This window comes from Cryptomeria japonica, chromosome 9 (assembly GCF_030272615.1).
Source record: "Cryptomeria japonica chromosome 9, Sugi_1.0, whole genome shotgun sequence".
Taxonomy (NCBI): domain Eukaryota; kingdom Viridiplantae; phylum Streptophyta; class Pinopsida; order Cupressales; family Cupressaceae; genus Cryptomeria; species Cryptomeria japonica.
Window position 1 is genome coordinate 603,898,515 of NC_081413.1, and position 20,989 is coordinate 603,919,503.

Genomic DNA, 20,989 nt, shown 5'->3' on the forward strand with positions numbered 1-20,989 from the left:
ACCTATTTACAATTAATAGCTTCTCTACTATTATTAAATTTGCATCTCCATTCAATCCATCTCTTAATACAACACTTTCCATTTTAATTTTGTTTTTTTAATTGCTTTGTGAAAAATGCTTTCTTTACAAAATTGACCTCGTAGTTTTGTAATTTGATGAACATTTTCAATGCTATTTTAGATCTTTTTTAGACAAATAGTAGATTGTGGAGTGGACAATGAGTTCTACTAGTGTAGAAGCTTCCAAACAGTCCGGGCACGCATCATCGAGAACATGCAATAGACATCCATCACACCATGAAATAGAAATTAAATTTGTCAGATCAACGTTGAAGTTGCAATGACCATTGTGGACATCAACTTAAACGGTAAGATTACAAGGTTTCAACTGGGGGCTATAAATAAGAAATTCCATGATTTTTGCCAATGCCCTCATGGTCTGTACTAAATGGGAGCTATTGATTAGGGTATTAGCCTCCATCAAACTATAATGGAACTAGCAGACATATAGAAATATGGATGCATAGACATGGCACATGAACTGCTTGACAAAATTGTCTGAACTGATGCAGCTAAGAGCTTGAAAGATTCAAGTCATTTACAATTGGTAGGGTATACACAAACTACATCATATTGCAAGCTCAAGCATGGCACGTAGATTGTGATAAAATGCCTCTAAAGAGCGTATTGTAGTTAGTCATGTCCCAAACAATACGTTAATAAAGACTAGGAAACCTTTAGGCAAAAAATAAATGTTCAGCTCCTTTCTTCTAGCTCCCAGGCTCTAATACCATGTAAAATTTTTGCAGCTAATCCTGCAAAATAGAGAAAAGATCTAGCTATAAAATAAAAGAGCAAAACTTGCAAAGAAAATCAGAACAAAGAACTCATCAACCATTTTCATTATAACAAATTAACTGCATGAAATGTTGAAATGGAACTGAAGTAGGCAGAGGAAGTTAAAAATCTATAACTCCTTTGTTAGCTTATGCATGAGCAAGAGTCTCTCCATGAATTACAAAGATAATAGACTCCAAAGTTGCACTAACACCCCCCTTAAGCCTAACTAAGGAGAGATATGAGAAATATGGGTTTTGGCAATAAAGCCTAATTAGGAACCCAATTACAAACAAGAAAAGAGAAAACTCCTAACCATTATTCGAACTTAAGAAGAAAGCTGCAAACTACAAACAGAAGAAAGCTGCAAACTACAAACAATTCCACACTGCAATAGGATTGTACCAAAATCATAGAAACCACTGCATGAGTACCTCTAGGATACTTTGAAAATGTAGTTGTACATATTCTGTATTGCTCAAATGGATGAACAGACAGGTACATGGTCGTTGAATACAAAAACTGACCATCTGAAGACAGGAAGATATGAATCTGCAGAAATGTGCTTCAAGTTGAAGAACTACAAAGATGACCTCCGGTTGGGATGATGCCATTGTATATCCATTGCTCAATAATGTCCCACTAGAAAGAAACTCCGGAAGCACTCAAGGATGCGACTCTGGAATCTCATGTAGTTAGGAACCCTTCTAGAAAGAATCTCTAGGAGAAAACTAAATTGCAACATTGGAATCTCATGTAGACAAGAATTTAGAACAAAATAATACTTTTGACTATCAATTGGAGGAAGAGTGCATAGAAACTTTAATCTTCTATTTATTCAGGAAACTTATTAAAAGAAACCTATGCTAAAAGCATTAAGAAAAACCCCATATAAACTTTCTATAAGTTTAATTTTTACAAAGCCCCAAATTTTCCAGATCTTTATCATGTTGTGCTTGCAAAGCACATACAATTTTAAAGAATCAAGATAAGAAAAAAAAACAAAACAAGGAGCATGCAAAAATGAGGGGAAGAATATGCATGCATTTAGAAATAGAGATCTACATCAGCTTCTGTGGTAATGCTAATCTTCATAAATCTGCAAAAAATAAATGTTCAGCTCCTTTCTTCTAGCTCCCAGGCTCTAATACCATGTAAAATTTTTGCAGCTAATCCTGCAAAATAGAGAAAAGATCTAGCTAGAAAATAAAAGACCAAAACTTGCAAAGAAAATCAGAACAAAGAACTCATCAACCATTTTCATTATAACAAATCTGTATGATTACAAATGATATATAGATCACAAGAGCAGAAATTATGCATGAGATGCATGAAATTTCTGAAGATCAACAATTAACTGCATGAAATGTTGAAATGGAATTGAAGTAGGCAGAGGAAGTTAAAAATCTATAACTCCTTTGTTAGCTTATGCATGAGCAAGAGTCTCTCCATGAATTACGGAGATAACAGACTCCAAAGTTGCACTAACAATTGTGAACTATACAAATAGTGTGAAGGCACAAAAAGGGCACATGAATTGACTGACGGGATGCTCGGCCCAGGCGGAAGTTGAAAATGTTTTTAAATATTTGCTCTAATTGAGAGTAGGAAGAAAGGACTACAATCCTTTCAGATCGAGGTGCATTGTACTCTACCTCTCTTAGAGTTATTTTAAAAGACATGGACTATGAGGTCTAGAAATGCAAAACAAATGTAACTGGTAGGGTGTAAACATTCATCGTAGAATGAAATGAAAAGGAATTGGACGGTTGGGTTTAAAAAGCACACATTAAGCATTTCATGAAAGAGATTATAGAAATGGAAAATAAATGTAATTGGCATGATGTAGATATTATTTGCCACAGAATGAAATGAAGAGGAATTTTCCAACTAGACTTGAACAGTTCAGTAAATACTAAGTCTTCATAATTATTATGAAGATTAAAAATAAGATAAATTAGAGATATTGATTAAGTGTAATAATCAAATTTAGGAGTCTATATTTTTTCGCTCTTTAAAATGATGTTACAAAGTAGCATCATATTAAAGAAGATTAAAATATTTATTAGTCGAAAATAGTAAGAGTAGGGAAGATGACCTGGTCATTCAGAGTAGATGAAAGATAATGATAGCGAGGATAAGGATGAGGATGAGGATGCCCCTCAAGAGGATAGGTGAGTTCAAGAGAACACAAGTGTGCTCTCAAAATGGTTGAGATGATAAATTGTGTATGGATGATTATGGTAGATGTGTTATTGGTGCAGTAGCATAGGATTATGATGCTAATGTATATAAATTAATGGCGATCATGCATGATTTTGTTTATGTACGGATGCATGATGTATCTATATAATGATCATGATTAATTTCAATATGAAGGGTTATTTACATTCTTAGGTTAACAAATCCAAAATAGATCTAAAACCAACCTAATGGAGGAAGTGACTATATGAAGGAATGCATAAAATAACAAATCTATGTTAACCTAAAATGAGCTAATGGGTACTAAAATTATTGAATTGGACACAAAGACATAAATATGTGTTAATTAAAATATACATAAATGATAATGAAATGATTGAAATTGGTGAGGTGCATATGATGATTTGTGCATGTGGGTAGGTAGTTATAATACAATAGATGGAGGAGTGAGGCAAGTGGAAGATGAAAATATTAAAGAAGAAAGAGGGATGAGTATTAATGTACACATGAAATTGTTGATTAAATGGTGTTTAGGATAAGATAAATGGGATGGAGGGAGGGGAGATAGGAACTTATGATCAATAGATGAAGGGAATGAATGCAATAAATTAAATATATGATAGCATGGGATACAATGCTCCGGGATATGAGGAACTAGGGTTGCATTGTATCAAATCCATTGAGTTGACTCAACAAGCTTAAAGGTTAATTCAATGTCTCAAAAGGTCATAGGAGGCATTGGTCAACAGTATGTTGGAACACCAAAAAATGAAGGAATTTCCAAGTGTAGTAAAAAAAATTCAATGGCCCTCAATGGGAACAATGAAGGAAAAATATTAAAAATAATGCATAAAATTTAATACATGTGGCCTCTATTTTTACCATAAAAAGCACATTATGATATGATGGATTGTGGTAACCCTCAATAGGTAAAGTAGGATTCCCAAAAGAAAGAAAAATTAAATAAAAGAGCACCAATGAAATAACTTGTATCTCAAGTAATTTTTAAAAAAAGGGGTTGGATGGGGTAGATATGGCTTCATGTGAGGAATTCTATATCCTATGAAGACCAATTATGAATGGGTAGGACTTAGGATTCTCATGAAAAGAGGTGATCAAGAAGGATGAAACCAAACACATTATTAATTTTTTGATGAATCAAATTAATATGGGGACTTCACAACATGTATAACAGGATGAGAGCTAACTAAACATTTCAACAAGGTTGGACCTAGGTGATGATATAAGACTATCACTATTTATAGGATGCACAATACTTATAATGGATGATGTTTATGTTATATCCTATTGTACTAAGATGTGTAATGGTGAATGATGCATTGGTGAGGCTAAAATATAAAGTAAGATTGATGGATGGGGTATTATTGATGTGTAATGATGTGTCCTAATATTTAATAGGGATTGGGAATGATACATCTTGATGATGATGATTGGTTTTGGATAAAGGTTTGTACCAAGGCTAGGAAAAATGCCAATAATGTGACTAGGTGAGATACATTAGATTGTATAGTCGGAGCAGATGGATTAGGATTTTCTTATGATTTTGAATTGTGAGAAGCATATGGATTATATAGGACTAATATAATTATGAGATTGATGATATTGGATTGCATGGGTGGTGTCATATAATTGAATACAAATGAAATAAGATCATTGGAAGAGGATGAGGTAGTATTAGGGATTGATGGAGGTAGTATAGTGAGAAAAGGATTCGAAGATGGAAGGACAATGGGATGAACATTTTTTAGATTAAAGGATGACAGAAAGTATTAGATCATGGATTGGAGGATTTAATGTGGTCACCAATAATTACGGTACAAAGCAATAAGATGTACCACTCTATACATGTCAAATGTGATGAGGCACTTGTATGCTCATGATAAGATAGTAGAGTATAACAGACATGAAATTGTGCTTATAAGATGGATAGATTTGAGAAGAGGAAGGATGAAAAGTTATGTAGAAAAAGATTTAGTAGGTTAATGTGGAATACATGCCAAGAGGTGTCTAAAACATATATAGATAGCTTCCCCTCTTTTATTAAGATCTAAAGGAGTTTGGAGGAATTGAAATGGATAGGATATAATAGGAAAGTGAGTAGGAGAAATGGGGATGATGATGGGTAAGTAACGAGAATGAAAGTTTTGACAAGTGTACAGAGAAAATGAATGGGGAATCTGCACATGACACATATTTACTATGTTTTCATCATGGAACTTGCCAACAACTCTTATTTACCATATTTTCACTATTGGGTATATTGTTTATTTTCTTTTTCATTTTTATTTTTTGGGAATTTTATGCATGGAGATGGATAAGGAAAAAAATGTGGATAATTGGATTTGGAAGATAGGTTATAAGAAGATGGAGGAAGGACAAAATTATTTAGTTCCATATTGAGGTGATAAGAGACCATTTAGAGTGGTTATTAGATGTTGGTACAACCTTATTAGGATGGGTGGATTATGTAAATACATTGACTATAAGGGGTTTTGACGTGATGAAGTATGTGGGATAAGTAATGAAGTTTTGTATAATGAATGTGGTAAATGAAAGGATGGGAGTAGAGCCTAATCAGTTGATGTTTTTAGTATCAATATTTTCCATATCTTGATGGATGTTGCATGATTAGAGGAGTGTTTTGTGTTATAACTTTTGTCTAGTTCTAGTTTTTTTTATTGTGGTTGTAGTTCTTAATGTTGGGTTTTGTTATACCTCATTAGACCCCTTTTGTCTATTGTTTGACTGTTACGTAAAGGTTCGGACCCTCTCCCACTTTATGTAATGAGAAATTTTGAATTTCTTATTCAAATAAAAAAATAATCAAATGAAGTATAAAACCAAAACAAATAATAATTAGCCCTAATAATTTACCTTTCATTATAACATTTATTAAAATTAAAAAAAAAAAAAAAATCTTCTACTTCCTTACCTGATTTTCTCTACTATACATTCACGTTCATTTTTTTAAAACTATAGTATTTATAGAAACTATTAACATGATTCTCCAACATGATATAGGTTTTAATTTCTCCCTCCATTGTATGAAGAAGTGAGAATAGAGTATGCATTCCAAACTTAATGAATTATGTAAATGTGAGAAAACAATAACTGAATAACATGTAAATCATGTTGGACTAGATTATTGCGAGGAACTCAAAGTTGGAATATGTCCTTTTCAACTTCATCTTATCGCCTACTCAGATTTTTAAAAGTATTAAATGGTTCCCCAGAACATCAATTGGTTAAAACTTAATTTTGATGGGTCTTCTAAAGGTAATCCAAGTTGGGTGAGTGGAGGTGTGGTCATCAGAGATCCAAAGGGTAAGGTCATGGGGGTATATGTGGAAAATTCGGTCTCTCAAATGTCCAATGTGGTCAAAATAATGGCCGCCTTCTTTGGCATCATCATTGCAAAAGATAAAGGTTACCAATGAATCATTATTAAAGGCAATTCAAAAAATGTTATTATGATGTTGCAAAGGAAATAAAAGCTAGGATGGTGGGCGAAGGATATTATCACAAAGTGCCGTGACATGATTGCTATTTTTGGTCACATTAGATACCAATACACCTTAAGAGAAGGAAATAAAATTGTGGATAGATTGGCAAACTTGGGCACTTTTTTTAAGGATCTTAAAATCTGGATGGTGCTAAATGAATTACCTCATGTTGTTTGTGTCATGATCACTGAATAAAATCACCCCAATGGGATTTAAATATTTTATTATTGCCTTTTCAATTTCTTTCTTGGCCACATTATAATATAATCATTTATCGGAAAGGACTAGATTTGTTAATTCTCATGATAGATATGATTTTATTAATATTTTTCTTTGTTGTCTCTTTCCCAAAGACATTTTTTTCTATCTTTGTTTGAGTCCTATTCTTGGTTTTATTGTACATACTATTACTAGGGACCTCATCCAGACTAAACCTTGTAGTTGTAGAAAAAAATAATAGAATGAGGAGCTTTAGAAGAAGGTGGTGGAAAGAAATTTGGCGACCCTTGTGGAAGCTATGAAGGGTTTTGACCTTACTCTATTAGAACAATTTTCCAAACCTTAGTTGGATGGTGAAGTTCAACTGGGTGGGGTGAAATTGACTATGTCTCTAGAGACTATAGCGGCTATTACGGGTCTAGTGGTTGAGGGAACCACCCTTCCTAAGAAGCCAAATGGTAATTACAAAGAATATTTTCAAAATTTCTTGAAGCTAGGTAAAAATATGTCTAGTTATCACATTGGTTTCAATAGGAATGGCTTACCTATTATTTAGAAAGAGGGGGCATTGGTCCTAATGAAATTCATCACCCTGGATGGGAGGTTTAAGCACTTTCACTTTCAAATTTTCTCCATGCTTAATCACTTGAGGTATAGGTGAAAATTGAATTTCCTATATTGGCCTATTTCATATGTTTCTTAGTTTGTTGTTGTGGCTAAAGGTAAAGATATCCTTCCCCTACACTAGGAGCTTATCCTTCGGCTTTACAATTTTCATCTAAACTTAACTGCTTCTACTAGCTTAACTTTTACTCTCTCGGGCCCTTCTCTATGCATCAAGATTTCTAATATCCTAACCTACAAAGAGCTTGGCCCTAACCCTAAACCTAAGGGCACCCCTACCTGGGTCCAGCCATGGAAAAACCCTCGGCCCCTCCTTCTATAGTTAGTATTATCGAAGAGCCGAATGATGAGGACAATGCCTCTGAGGATTCTACCTCCTCTTGGTCAATCAGGTCAGATTGAACCCCAAATATTCCTGTCAACAAAGAATGTACCCCTTCAACCCCTTCTTTTGGTCAACCCTCATCATTGGTGAATTCACCTAAAAAATTGGGACTTCCCTATCCATGCAGAGAAAGCTAATGAACTTTGTGATGGTTAAAATAAGCATCAGGCTATCATCCGTTGGCTTTTGGGCCAGCCTAACATGACAAGGAAGAAAAATAATAGATTGAAAGTCCTTGTTGAAGCTAATTCCAGAGTTTCAAGATGGGCTGCAAAAGACAAAGACCAAAGAGTCTAGGTAGTGGCTAACGATTTGATTGAAAGGTTAGACAAATGGGAAAGTATTGAGGAACAATTGAAGAGGCTTAATGAGAAGATTGACCAGAAAGAGGAAAGGAGAAATCTATGAAGGCAATGGAGAAGATTCAGAGCAGCCAAGTATCCCTCAAACAAAAAGTGGAGGATGTGATTGTGTAGAGTAATGAAATGCTTAATAAGAATTTCACAACCCTTCAAGCTATCGAAGAGGAGATTAATAAAAAGAAGGCTCAAAAGAAGAGGTTGTTGGACTCTTCCCCTACTACAGGATTGGAGACATCATTTTCTAGGGTGATTGCAACTCCAGAGTCACTTGCTCTCTCGTCTGGCAAGAGATCCAACAAATGACTCTCCTTCTCTAATAAGGTGAAGGCTTTGAGTCATTATACGAAGTTTGAAAAGTCCCCCACTAGGTAAGCCATCAGTTTGTGCCTTCAGTGAGGATGAGTCTATGAGTTTTGTTATTCTTCTATTTAGTTTTGTCTGTCTTTGGTTTTTGTTCTGTCTGCTTGGAAGTTGTTGGTTTTGCTCTTGTTTGATAGGTGGCTCTGGGGTGTTAGGTTCTCATTCCTTGTGAGTCCCATGGCTTTTCTCTCTCTTTCATTGAATGAGTCCCATAGCTTTTCTCTCTCTTTCATTTTATTAATGATTATGTAAGGATTCAGACCTCACACGATTTTAACTAATCAGAACATGCAAATCATGTCTGTCCAACACTAAATTGTAAGCAAGAGACAGTTTTGTGAATCCAGTAATTTATAAATGTTGCGAATCCACCCACAGTTAGAAAAATACTACTACCATTTGACTGTCATCCACAGCTAAAAAAGCACTTCCACCGTTTGCTATTGGTGGAATAAAACTGACCAGTTCAGTTAAGAGTTGAATCTCCGTAAAAAAATAGCCATAAAATCTCCTACTGACAATTAAGAAATAGAAAGGGCTTCTCATTTCGCGTGGAGTAAAAACAGATATAATGATTCTTCCTTTCTGTGGTCCACATTGATACTGGGAGATGCAATCGCCATCACACTATTAAAAATGTCTAAATTATTGCGATGTCTTTCACGCATGTGATTCCACTCTTAAATGTCTGTAAGCTAAGGAATGATGGGTGAACATGGTTTTGAGAATCGTGTTTGAACCACGTGATTCGGTATTTTAGGTATTTCTTATTCAGCCACTTGCTATTTTCCCGCTACAACGTTTTTCATCTTTGTTTTATTTATACCACTAGGCAAGCAGTCTTATTGCTATTCAAGTAGTCTTAGAAGCTAAGATTTACTTGCAGCTTTAAACATTGAAAGACTGCTTTCTTTGCATGTTCGGATGAGTATTTTAGGTGACTGTTATATGTTGACGATTTCAAGATGTTACTCAGCATCCTTTATGGTGCTGCTGTTTACATTCTTTGTCTCATTTGGTTGTCTCGCATGGGCAGACTTGCATATTCACACTTTCGTTGTATGTAGATTTTAATAAATTTATGTTACTTTATGAATAATAAACTATCAAAAAGCTTGATGAATCCATCTAGTTATTTGCTCGATTTGATCTTTCATGAAAGTACTACAACATAAAAGTGAAGCTCGGCAGACAGATTTATTGCTAATATTAGGTTTTTGATTGATGTTTCAGCTTATCTTTATAGTGAGTTTAAACAACATTTAATAGAATTGACATATAGTACCTTATTAATATGATAGCTAGGATATAGATCAACTGTTTTTCATTCATTTGATTATTTAGAGAATCTAGGGCAGAGCTCTATACACAAATACAGCCGACGCAATATTTTTAAGAGTTCAAACGCAGATTTTCTTTCTATATTTTTATTGATTTGCATATATTCAATCGACAAATATTACTCGGCTATGTGAAAATTATACCATGGTCACAGTGAATGGACAGCTTCCGGGTCCAACTCTGTATGCCCGAAATGATGACACACTTAATATTACAGTTGTTAACAGAGCCCAACACAATGCTACCATCCACTGGTAAATCCATCTCTTGTAGACTGTCAATTTCATTGATGATTGAAAACTGTAGAAACTGAAACTACTCTGTCTCCTCTGAGCCAACTGATTAATCAAAATTAAATAGCAAAGGACACACTATAACAACAATAATCAAATTGCAGAACAGTGTGATACAAAAAACACCCAGCTTTTTATTGCTCAATACAAACAATATGGAGGCCTCTATATATAGATTTCAGAACTCTTAAAATATAGTTCATAACATGTAAAAATCAGAATTCTGCGTTAAAAAGAAGAGCATGCAAAGCATGCATTATTACTTTAAAAAGAAAACTAAATAAAGACAGGCTATGGTAGAGGCAGTGAACACTAGCTAGCCTCTCTAAAAACTGTATGCTTTATTCTTATAACTGAAAAAACTAATAAAAGAAAACTACGAAAAAATCTCACTAAAAATAGTGATAAAAAAAACTGGAACATGCAGTAAATGCAATATTCGGTGGATGTTGAGATCAACTAGAAATCTGATCGGTGATCACTGGTGTTTTACTATCCATGATGGTGAAACTAAGAATAGAAGATAAATTTGGAACTGCATGCTCGAACAACATCAATGATCTACATACTCCCCCTTGATGTTGGGAGAGCTTACAATCTTATCTTGTAGTGTCAAAAACTAAACATTTGCAAATGCCTTGGTGAAGATATCTCATATCTGCTAGTTGATCCTGAGTATTGATGTGCTTCAATTCAACTTCTTTCTTTTGCACCAAATCTCATATGAAGTGATATTTCATATCAAAATGCTTTGTTCTGCTCTGATGAACCGGATTCTTAGCTAATTTGATGGCACTCACATTGTCACAATAAATTATTGTAGGCTGAATTTGTTTTTCTCTAATTTCTTCTAAAACTTTTCTGAGCTAGAGCACTTATGTACCTATTGAGGTGATTGCAACATACTCCGCTTCTATAGATGAGAGGGCAACAATACTTTTCTTTTTCGAGTTCCAGGTAATCAAACCAGAACCAAAAGAAAAAAAAAATTTAGATGTAGATTTACGGTCATCCATACTATCTCCCCAATCTGAATCACTAAAGCCTACAAGATTGAACTTTTCAGAAGAGTAGTAATGAATACCAAAATTTAAATTCCCTTTCACATACCTCAAAATCCTCTTGGCTGCCTTCATATGTATTTATGATGGATTTGTCATATACTTTGAGACAAGTGAAACTGAATATGCAATATCAGGCCTCGTGTGGGTTAGGAACATCAAGCTCCGCACAATACTTCTGTAACTTGTCTCATCAACTAAATCAGCACCATCATCTCTACATAACAAAACTCCATGAGCACTTGGAGTGGAGGCAGGGTTACAATTAGTCATATTAAATTTCTTCAGCATATCCTGTGCATACTTTGTTTGACAAATGAAAATCTCATCTTTACTCTTATAAACCCCCATTCCTAGAAAATATTTCATCAAACCAAGATCTTTCATCTCAAATTCTTTCATCATAGCAACATTGAATTCATCTTTCATCTTAGAACTACTACCCATATACAAAAGATCATCAACATACGGACTTATGATGAGGATATCAGTATCTTCTTGTTTGTAGTAAAGGGTAGGATCACTCTTACTTCTCTGGAAGCCATTCTCCTAAAAGTATCCATTAATCCTGGCATAACATGCTATTGGTGTTTTCTTGAGGCCATACAAAGCCTTCTTTAACCTATAGACATGATTCTCTTTTCCTTCCACTTCAAAACCTTGTGGATTCTCTTTTCCTTCCACTTCTTCTGAGTTGCTAATGAAATCAGCATTCTTATGGTCTCTTGTCTTGCTACTGGTGCAAATGTCTCTTTATAATCAATTCCATACTTTTGTGTGAAGCCTTTAGCAACTAATCTTTCCTTGTGTCTTTCAACACTCCCATCACTGTTAAAATTGGTCTTGTAGACCCATTTGGTGCCAATCTTTTTCTTGTCATGCGGAAGTTCTGTTAACTCCCAAGTGTCATTCCTATGAATGGAATCCATCTCTTCTTCCATGGCTTGCACCCAAACCTCATTAGTACATGCATCTTCAAAACATGATGGTTCAAGCAAAATTCACTATCTCACCTGTTGGGTTTTCTTCATGTACTTGATTTCCACTCCTCGGGTAGATATCACTCAATCTCCTTACCTTTCTTGTAGAACTTGGAGAAGAAACTAGACTTGAACTTGGTACTGAAGAACTTGATGAAGGGCTGCTTGGTGGAGTTAAACCACTGGATACATAAACATTAGTTGGTTGCTCATGATCAATATCAACAATTATATCATCATTCAAAATAGATTTTGGCTTCTCAACATGACCTTTTTTATGACCATAAACTCCCCCTTCATCAAAAATCACATCTCTTGATACAATAAGCTTGTTAGTGAGGGGATTATACAATCTATAAGTTTTGTTTTTATCACTATACCCAATAAAAATACACAACTCACTCTTTGCATCTTACTTCTGTCTATTCTGATCAGCTACATGCACATAAGCCAAACAACCAAAAACTTTGAAATCATTAACATTAGACCTTTTGCCATACCAAGGTTCATAAGGAGTCATCTTTTCTAGTGCACTGGTGGAGCTACAGTTGAAGATGTATATTGTTGTTGCAACTGCATCTCCCCAATAAGAATTGCTCAATCCCTTGGTTTGTAACATGCACCTTGCCATTTCAACCACAATATGATTCTTCCTTTCAACTACTCCATTCTGTTGAGGTGTGTATTCATTTTTGAGTTACCTCTTGATGCCATTAAGATCACAATAACTTTGGAAAGCCTTTGAGAAAAATTTTCCTCCACGATTAGTCCTTAAACATTTGGTCTTGCACCCTTTCTCATTTTCTATGAGGGATTTGAACTTCTTGAATGTATCCAAGGCTTCAGCTTTGGCCTTCAAAAAATAGACCCAACAATTTTGTGAGTAATCATAAAAAAAAGTGATTAAATATGATGACTTACCTAAACTCGTAGTCTGCATAGGACCACAAATATCTGAATGAACAAGTTGAAGTGGGTGATGGGCCCTCCATGCATTGCCTTTTGGAAACTTTTCGCTTGCATGCTTTCCTTTAGCACAACCTTCACAAACCTCCTTGTGTTCCTCAACCTTGGGCAAACAGGAAACTAGTGCATGCGAGGTTAGAAACTTCAAACTATGAAAATTTAAATACCCATACCTGAGATGTCATAACCATCTTGAATCCTCATAAGCCATATTTGTCAAACTGTTTTTATGTTCACCAAACCTCAAGGGGAACATCCTATTTCTTGTCATAGGAATAACAGTAATCACCCTATTACACTTATTCTTATCATAGATAGTACATGTCTTATTCTCAAAGACTACTTTATAATTTTTCTCACATAGCTTCCCAACACTTAACAAATTGTGTTTCAATTGTGGAGTATAATAAATATCATGAATACTCTTTATACCTTCTTTTATTTTGGACCTCCATAGCTCCTTTGGCAGCAACCTCCAATGATTTATCATCACCAAGTTGGATTTTAGATTTGAAACTTCCATCCTTTGTTGAGAACAACTTCTCATTCCCCATCATATGGTTAGATGATCTAGAATCTAGGTACCAAGCATTTTTGCTAGTATTTTCACCCTTGGCATAAGATAAAAATAAGTGATCAGGAGGATTCTCACTACTTTCTTGAGCATAGTTAGAACTTTTACCTTCTTTCAATCTGCATTCTCTTTCAAAGTGGCCATACCTATTACAATGGTAAGATTGAACATTTCTCTTATCAAATCTGCCTCTACCTCTTCCTCTAGAACCACCTCTTCCTCTTCAGCCACCTCTACCTATACCTCTTGAAGAATTTTGGCTTTTCCCTTTACCTTGGCCTTGATTGATTTTGGCACTACTACTACTTGCATCTTGATTTTTTGTGATTAACAATTCAGAGGAAAACACTTTCTCTACACCTTCAAAAGAATCTTTCAATCTTTCTTCATGAGACATTAGGGATTCAACCAGTTGATCAAACTGTAGTTTTGCAAATCCTTGCTTTCTTCTATGATTATTGCTACATGATTCCATCTGGGTGTCAAAGATCTCAACACTTTTTTTTATCAAAACTTCATTGGTTACAATTTCCCCAAGTGTAGCCATTTTATTGACCACATCTTTGACTCTAACACAATAATCACTTATACTTTCAACTTCTTGCATCTTCAAATTTTTGAATTCTCACTTCAATGTCTGAAGCTTGACCACTTTAACTTTATCACTACCCTGGTAAGCTTTTTGTAGAGTCTTCCAGGCATCTTTGGCAGTTGTTTCTCTTGATATTCTTGGAAATAAGCTCTTATCAAGAGCTATTTGAATGTGAAACAAAGCTTTAGCATTCTTTTTCCTTGCTTCCTTTCTTCTTGTTCTTTTATTAGCTGTAAGGGCATTCCAATCAACTGGCTCTTTATAACCTGATTTAATAATCTCCGACAAATATTTTCCAATAAAAAAGGTTAGCATCTTAATGCACCAATAATCATAATCATTCCCATCAAATTCTAGAACGGGCATAGGGTTAGAATTCGAAATGATTAACTTCGGCGAAATTCCAACAATAAAATTTTAACCCAAAACAATTTTACCTGGTCTGATACCACTTGTAGAAACTAAAACTACTCTGTCTCCTCTAAACCAATTGATTAATCAAAATTAAATAACAAAGAACACACTATAACAACAATAATCAAATTGGAGAACAGTCTGATACAAAAAAAACCCAGTTTTTTATTGCTCAATACAAACAATATGGATGCCTCTATATATAGATTTCAAAATTCTTAAAATATAGTTCATAACATGTAAAAATCAGAATTCTACGTTAAAAAGAAGAGCATGCAAAGCATGCATTATTACTTCAAAAAGAAAAATAAATAAAAACAGGGTACGGTGGAGGCAGTGAACACTAGTTAGCCTCTCTATAAACTGTATGCTTTATTCTTATAACTGAAAAAACTAATAAAAGCAAACTACGAAAAATCTCACTAATAATAGTGATAATAAAAAAACTGGAACATGCAGTAAATGCAATATTCGGTGGATGTTGAGATCAACTAGAAATCTGATCGGTGGTCACTGGGTGTTTTAAGGTGCACGATGGTGAAACTAAGAATAGAAGATAAATTTGAAACTGCATGCTCGAACAGCATCAGTTATCCACAAAAACCCATTAACAATTATTTGATTTTTCAGGCATGGAATCAGACAGATTCGCACAGCGTGGGCTGATGGACCCGAGTACATTACACAGTGCCCTATCCAACCAGGGGGGAAATTTACGTACACATTCACAAGTTTTTATCAGGAAGGAACCTTGTGGTGGCATGCCCATGTGTCATGGCTCCGTACAACAGTTCATGGAGCAATGGTCATCCTTCCAAAGAATGGCTGCTCTTATCCGTTTACCCACCCACATGCTGAGATTCCTCTAGTGCTAGGTAATGGAAATTAGAACCTTATAAAAAGCTATCATATTTATTGATCAAGTTTGCTTAGATATCTCTCTTAATCATTCTTAATATTGATTCAGAAGCTGTTATATAAAATCATCAGATTTTTTGTTCTCTCGTACATTACGTTTTCTGTGGATTGGGCAATAAAGTAGAAGTACAATTTGGATTATGTTCTGAAGGAAACAGCCTTTGCAGGAAAGTGAACCACAATGATAAAAAAAATTCACAAAAAATTAAAACAATTAAGATATCATATTTATTGATCAACTTTGCTTAAACGAGTCTCTTAATCATTCTTCAGCTATTAAGATTCGTGAATCTTTCCGACTAGTTACAGAGAAAGATTAGAAGTACAGTCTGGATTATGCTGCAGAAAAGTGAAGCACAGCTATCTTTTTGATGAAAATAGTTTTATGGTAGAATCTGACAATACTTTACTTTAAGTTTCAGAGAAGAATCTACCTATCGTTTATTTTACTTTTCAACTTTCACAAGAAAATCGGTAAAATTGAACATGTGAAAGAGGTCTTTATAATTTCTCAATGTTTCCCTAAATTTATAATTTGAGGAGAAAAAGAACACGTGCAGTTTTGAATAGTGGTAAGTATAATTGAACTCATTGGCTAAACCCATTTATCATATGTTTTATTAGCTGGTCTCATCTTTTAAATATAGTTAAATTATATTTAAATTTGAGTATTGGAATAAAGATTTTTCATTTTTCTTCAATATTTTTTACAATCTTTATCTGATATTTTTTAAGCTAAGAGGTAAGGATTGAGAGGTATCCATTCCACCAAATTCATTTGAGAACGGATTCCAATCTCATCCTTAATGATGTCAGAGTCTTGCACTTATCTTTTGTGGGTTGATTTAGAACTATTCAACTTCACCAATAGATCAAATAGCAATTGAATTTATTTTAAATATATATCTTATAAAAGTTAAATTTTAAGATAGAGTTATATAACAAAAAGATTATTTTTGGTGTAAGACAATACTATTGAAACATTTTTAAAGCCAGAATAGCTACAGCCCTACTTTAAATTTTAAAGTATTTTTTTATTTTTTATTCTTATAAGTTTACATTTAATATTTTATCTAGTGGAATCTTTTCATATATCACGTTAACTTCAGATTTTAAATTAAAATAACAATTCTGTATTGTAATCTTAGAAAATATTTCTATATCTAATGATTCATAGTTTTCCATATATTAGACGTATCCTCTGTGCGTTCACATTGGATGGTCATTGCGTTTCGTAGTGGCTCTAACTGCTTGGAAAAAAACGAAAAATTGAACAGGGGAGTGGTGGAACACGGATCCCATCGAAGTCGAAGAGGAAGCAAAACTGAGTGGAGGCGCGCCGAAAGTTTCAGACGCTTTCACTATAAATGGACAACCCGGAGACCTCTATTCCTGCTCAACTTCAGGTGCCAGTTTTATGTTTTTTTGAAAATGTTTTGGATTCGATTCGGTAGAACTATTCGATTTTGAGTAGATGGGCAGCCCGGTAGTAATACTCAATAGATTAAAAACAAATAATGAAGGAAACAGGGGAGTGAAAGACAGAGCAAAACTAGAGTAAAGCCAAAAACACATTTCTATTTGTTTAAAACAAAATATTACATCTGAGCTTCAGCTCGTCATGCCTAATGACATAATCTAAAACATTATAGACTAGACATTCCATTTTCTTAATACTAAAAGCTAATTTACTCATAAAATTCCAGACTCAGAAACTTCGGCCACTTCTGCCCCTATCCTTGGCTGTAACTGCTATTTCTTTTTTTGCAATACGAGAGACTTCTGGACTCTTCTATATACTTCAAGCAAATTGAGGGAAAAACAAATATTAAATTATATTTTAGTCAACCCTCAAGTTATGTGAAATCTGCAAATAGGACAGTTGACAGTTGAGTGAAATTAAACTCAATCTTACTCAAATCGTCCTTCATTTCTCGTTTTCAATGCCAAAGGATATGCCTGTAAAATGCTTCTGGAAAATGCATACGGAGAAAGTTTGATATGATTGCATAGGTTGGGATTTTTTCTCCAACAAATATTTCTACACATTTTAATCGAGAAATGAGCACTGTGAATACAACTAAGGTACACCCAGTTTCATTTCTAACTAAACAAAATCAACACTGAAAACACATTGAGCAATGAAATTTCATGTGCGCAGGAACAACAAGATTCGCTGTACAACAGGGAAAAACCTATCTTCTTCGTATCGTTAATGCTGCAGTCAATAATCACCTTTTTTTCAAGGTTGCTTCACACAATCTTACAGTGGTATCCGTGGATGCCTCCTACACAAAGCCATACACAACTGACATTCTCATGTTAACATCCGGTCAGACTACTGACGTTCTTCCAACTGCCAATCAAGTGAAAGCCAAATACTATATTGCGGCCAAAGTATACACTACACAGGATGAAGGAAATTTCGATAACACCACAACAACGGCCATTATGAGCTACGTGGGTTCTAATGCATCTGCTACTCCAATCTGTCCAGAGCTTCCAATATACAACGACACTGCAACTGTGACCACCTTTAGCCGAGCCTTAACAAGCTTGGCTTCACAGGAGCATCCGGTGGACGTTCCCCGAAGCATAAGCGACAGTAGCATCATAACTGTAGGACTCGGTTTACTTCCTTGTGCCACCGGGGCTACCTGTGGTGGCCCTGAAAATAGCACACTGAGTGCCAGTATGAACAACATATCTTTTGTGCTGCCAAAAGTTGCCATTCTGCAAGCTTTTCACTTCCACATTGATGATGTTTATACCACCGACTTTCCTTCACATCCACCAGTTGTGTTTGATTATACCGGGGATGTAGACAAAACTCTGTGGGCGCCAATTTCTGGCACAAAAGTGAAAGTGATTGAATATAATGCCACAGTTCAGATTGTGTTCCAGGGAACCAACATCTTCCAAGAAGACAACCATCCAATTCATATTCATGGTTATGACTTTTATGTTGTAGGAGAGGGTTTTGGTAATTTTAACAATGAAACAGATCCGAGCTCTTTCAATCTGGTCGATCCGCCTCAACGAAATACTGTAGGGGTTCCTTTCAATGGATGGACTGCTGTCAGATTCAAAGCTAGCAATCCAGGTAATAAACAGAGTGACAGTTTTCTCATTATTGTAGATATGATACATGGCTTGAAATTTAAATTTGGAAAATGTGTATGGAATACTGAAGGATTGTTGGATTTGTGCAGGTGTTCGGTTCGTACATTGTCACTTCAATGATCATGTAACTGTAAAGATTAGAAAGAGTAGATAAAACAATAACAGAAACAGAAAAGCAATAAGAAGAGACAACACACAATTTATCATGATTCGGCAAATATGCATACATCCACACTCAAAGCAGGGAATAACTTCTATTAATCAACTCCAATACATGGGCTGCACACAGCCATTATATAATCATATTCAGATATGAAATGAATAGTTTGGGAGAACGCGAAGGGTCATGTGACCGTTGGACTTCACATTCCCAACAATCTCCCCCGTGAAGGCCAAATGGCACAGCCATGCACTAGCATCCCTGCTTCCATTTTTGAAATTCACATTAAAACTAGCCTGCTAGATTTTAGCTTGGTGAACTCTTGTTCACATACGCTTCGAATTAGCCTTTTCCAAATCAAAGCAGAGTTAAAAACTCTATCAAGCACAAACTCACCCATTATGCCAAAAACCGAAACACCACCTTGTGCCAGTTTATAATACATTTTTTCATCACCATGACCTGAACTCCCTCATAACAGAATATCTACCGATTCACAATTACTGGATTCTAATATCCAAACATAAAACTCAAACCTTACAAGGAACAAAACAATGACATTATTTTCATCATCAAACAACTCCATCAGATTGTTATCACGAATTCAAGTTCTCTCACCCTTAGGTTGTTCATTATCGACGTTGGCACTATCATCCACATCCATCCAATCAGGTTGGTGAATGTCGATGCATTCTGGTCGAGATAAAACATCTCCTCCTCCATTAGAATAAGCATTAACAGATTCAATAACATTTTCATTCACTCCATGTGATGCCTGAAACTGCTTGGAGCGATGCCCATTGTCCTCTACTCCTGTCAATGGTTGCTTTCGCTTCAAACCAGAAAACTAACTTTTATCATTTACTATGTCATCTAAATCCATAGGCTCATAGGCTTTTATGAAATTATCTGCACAAAGGTTGTCATCATTATGGGAGTGCCTCTTTATTTTCGCCAAGGCCATGCCATTCGCAGAGCTCTCCGAAGCCAAAATTTGTCCCAGGCCTCCTTGCCTTGCTACCTCACTCCAATCTGCACCCTCCTCATCCTGGGAGTCAACAACAGATTCAGCTTGGGTCTCCAATGGCATACACTCTTCCTCCCGCAATCTCTTGAGTTCATCCTCTTCAACAACAACCACTTTTTCAACATCTTTCAGCTTAGAAATTACAGTGTCTATATAGGGACTATCATGGCGTTCAACCTTCACCATATGAATCCCAACAACTTTCCGACCATTAATAGTTTGGCCAATAAGTGCCAAGGCTGGCTCAAGGGGAGAGAAAATAAGAATCCCAACATCTTTTTCCTTCGCTAGATTCTCCTCTTCAACTGAGTCCCCCTCTTTCTTCCAGCCATTCCACCAATGTATGTGGGGCTTGAAGCATAGTTTTACATGGAACGTAAAACTGCCATAGAAGTTATAAGTTTTACCTTCTCCTTCTTCCTCCATCTCTGTTCAAGACAACATGGCTCTGATACCAATTGTAAAGATTAGAAAGAGCAAAGAAAACAATAATAGAAACAGAAAAGCAATAAGAAGAGACAACACACAATTTATTGTGGTTCGGCACATATGCCTACATCCACACTCAAAAGCAGGGAATAACTTCTATTAATCCTCCAATACATGGGCTGCACACAGCCATTATATAATCATATTCAGATATGAAATGAACAGTTTGGGAGAACGTGAAGGGTCATGTGACCGTTGGACTTCACATTCCCAATAGTAACATGAGGGTTGAGCATGGTTCTTCAAGTGAAGAACGGTCCCAGCAAGATCAAAAGTTTGAAAGGTCCTCCTAATGACCGTCTGGAATGCTAGAGCAAATTATAGCATCAGAAATATAATTTTGGTGTTAATCACCATAGCATGCTGTGGATTTTACTTAGAGACGATATGTAAACTAATTCGTCCATAAGATTTAGTGAGTGATGTATAGCATTAGAAAGCAATGATAAAGCTTATCCTTATCTTTTTAGTTCATATATATATTATCTCATTGTGTTTTCTAAAGTTAATAAAATGAAATTATGGTTTCATGAGTATT

General features: G+C 35.2%; 1 protein-coding gene across 1 annotated transcript; it reads left to right on the forward strand.

Annotated features, from left to right (window-relative positions):
• The first annotated feature begins 9,497 nt into the window (after positions 1–9,497).
• LOC131046798 (laccase-3-like) lies at positions 9,498–20,763 on the forward strand. Its single transcript, XM_057980613.2, has 7 exons — positions 9,498–9,571; positions 9,956–10,108; positions 15,365–15,609; positions 16,930–17,058; positions 17,814–18,755; positions 18,865–18,921; positions 20,678–20,763. The coding sequence occupies exons 1-7, from the start codon at positions 9,498–9,500 to the stop codon at positions 20,761–20,763; spliced, it is 1,686 nt and encodes a 561-aa protein (XP_057836596.2).
• Positions 20,764–20,989: the final 226 nt, after the last annotated feature.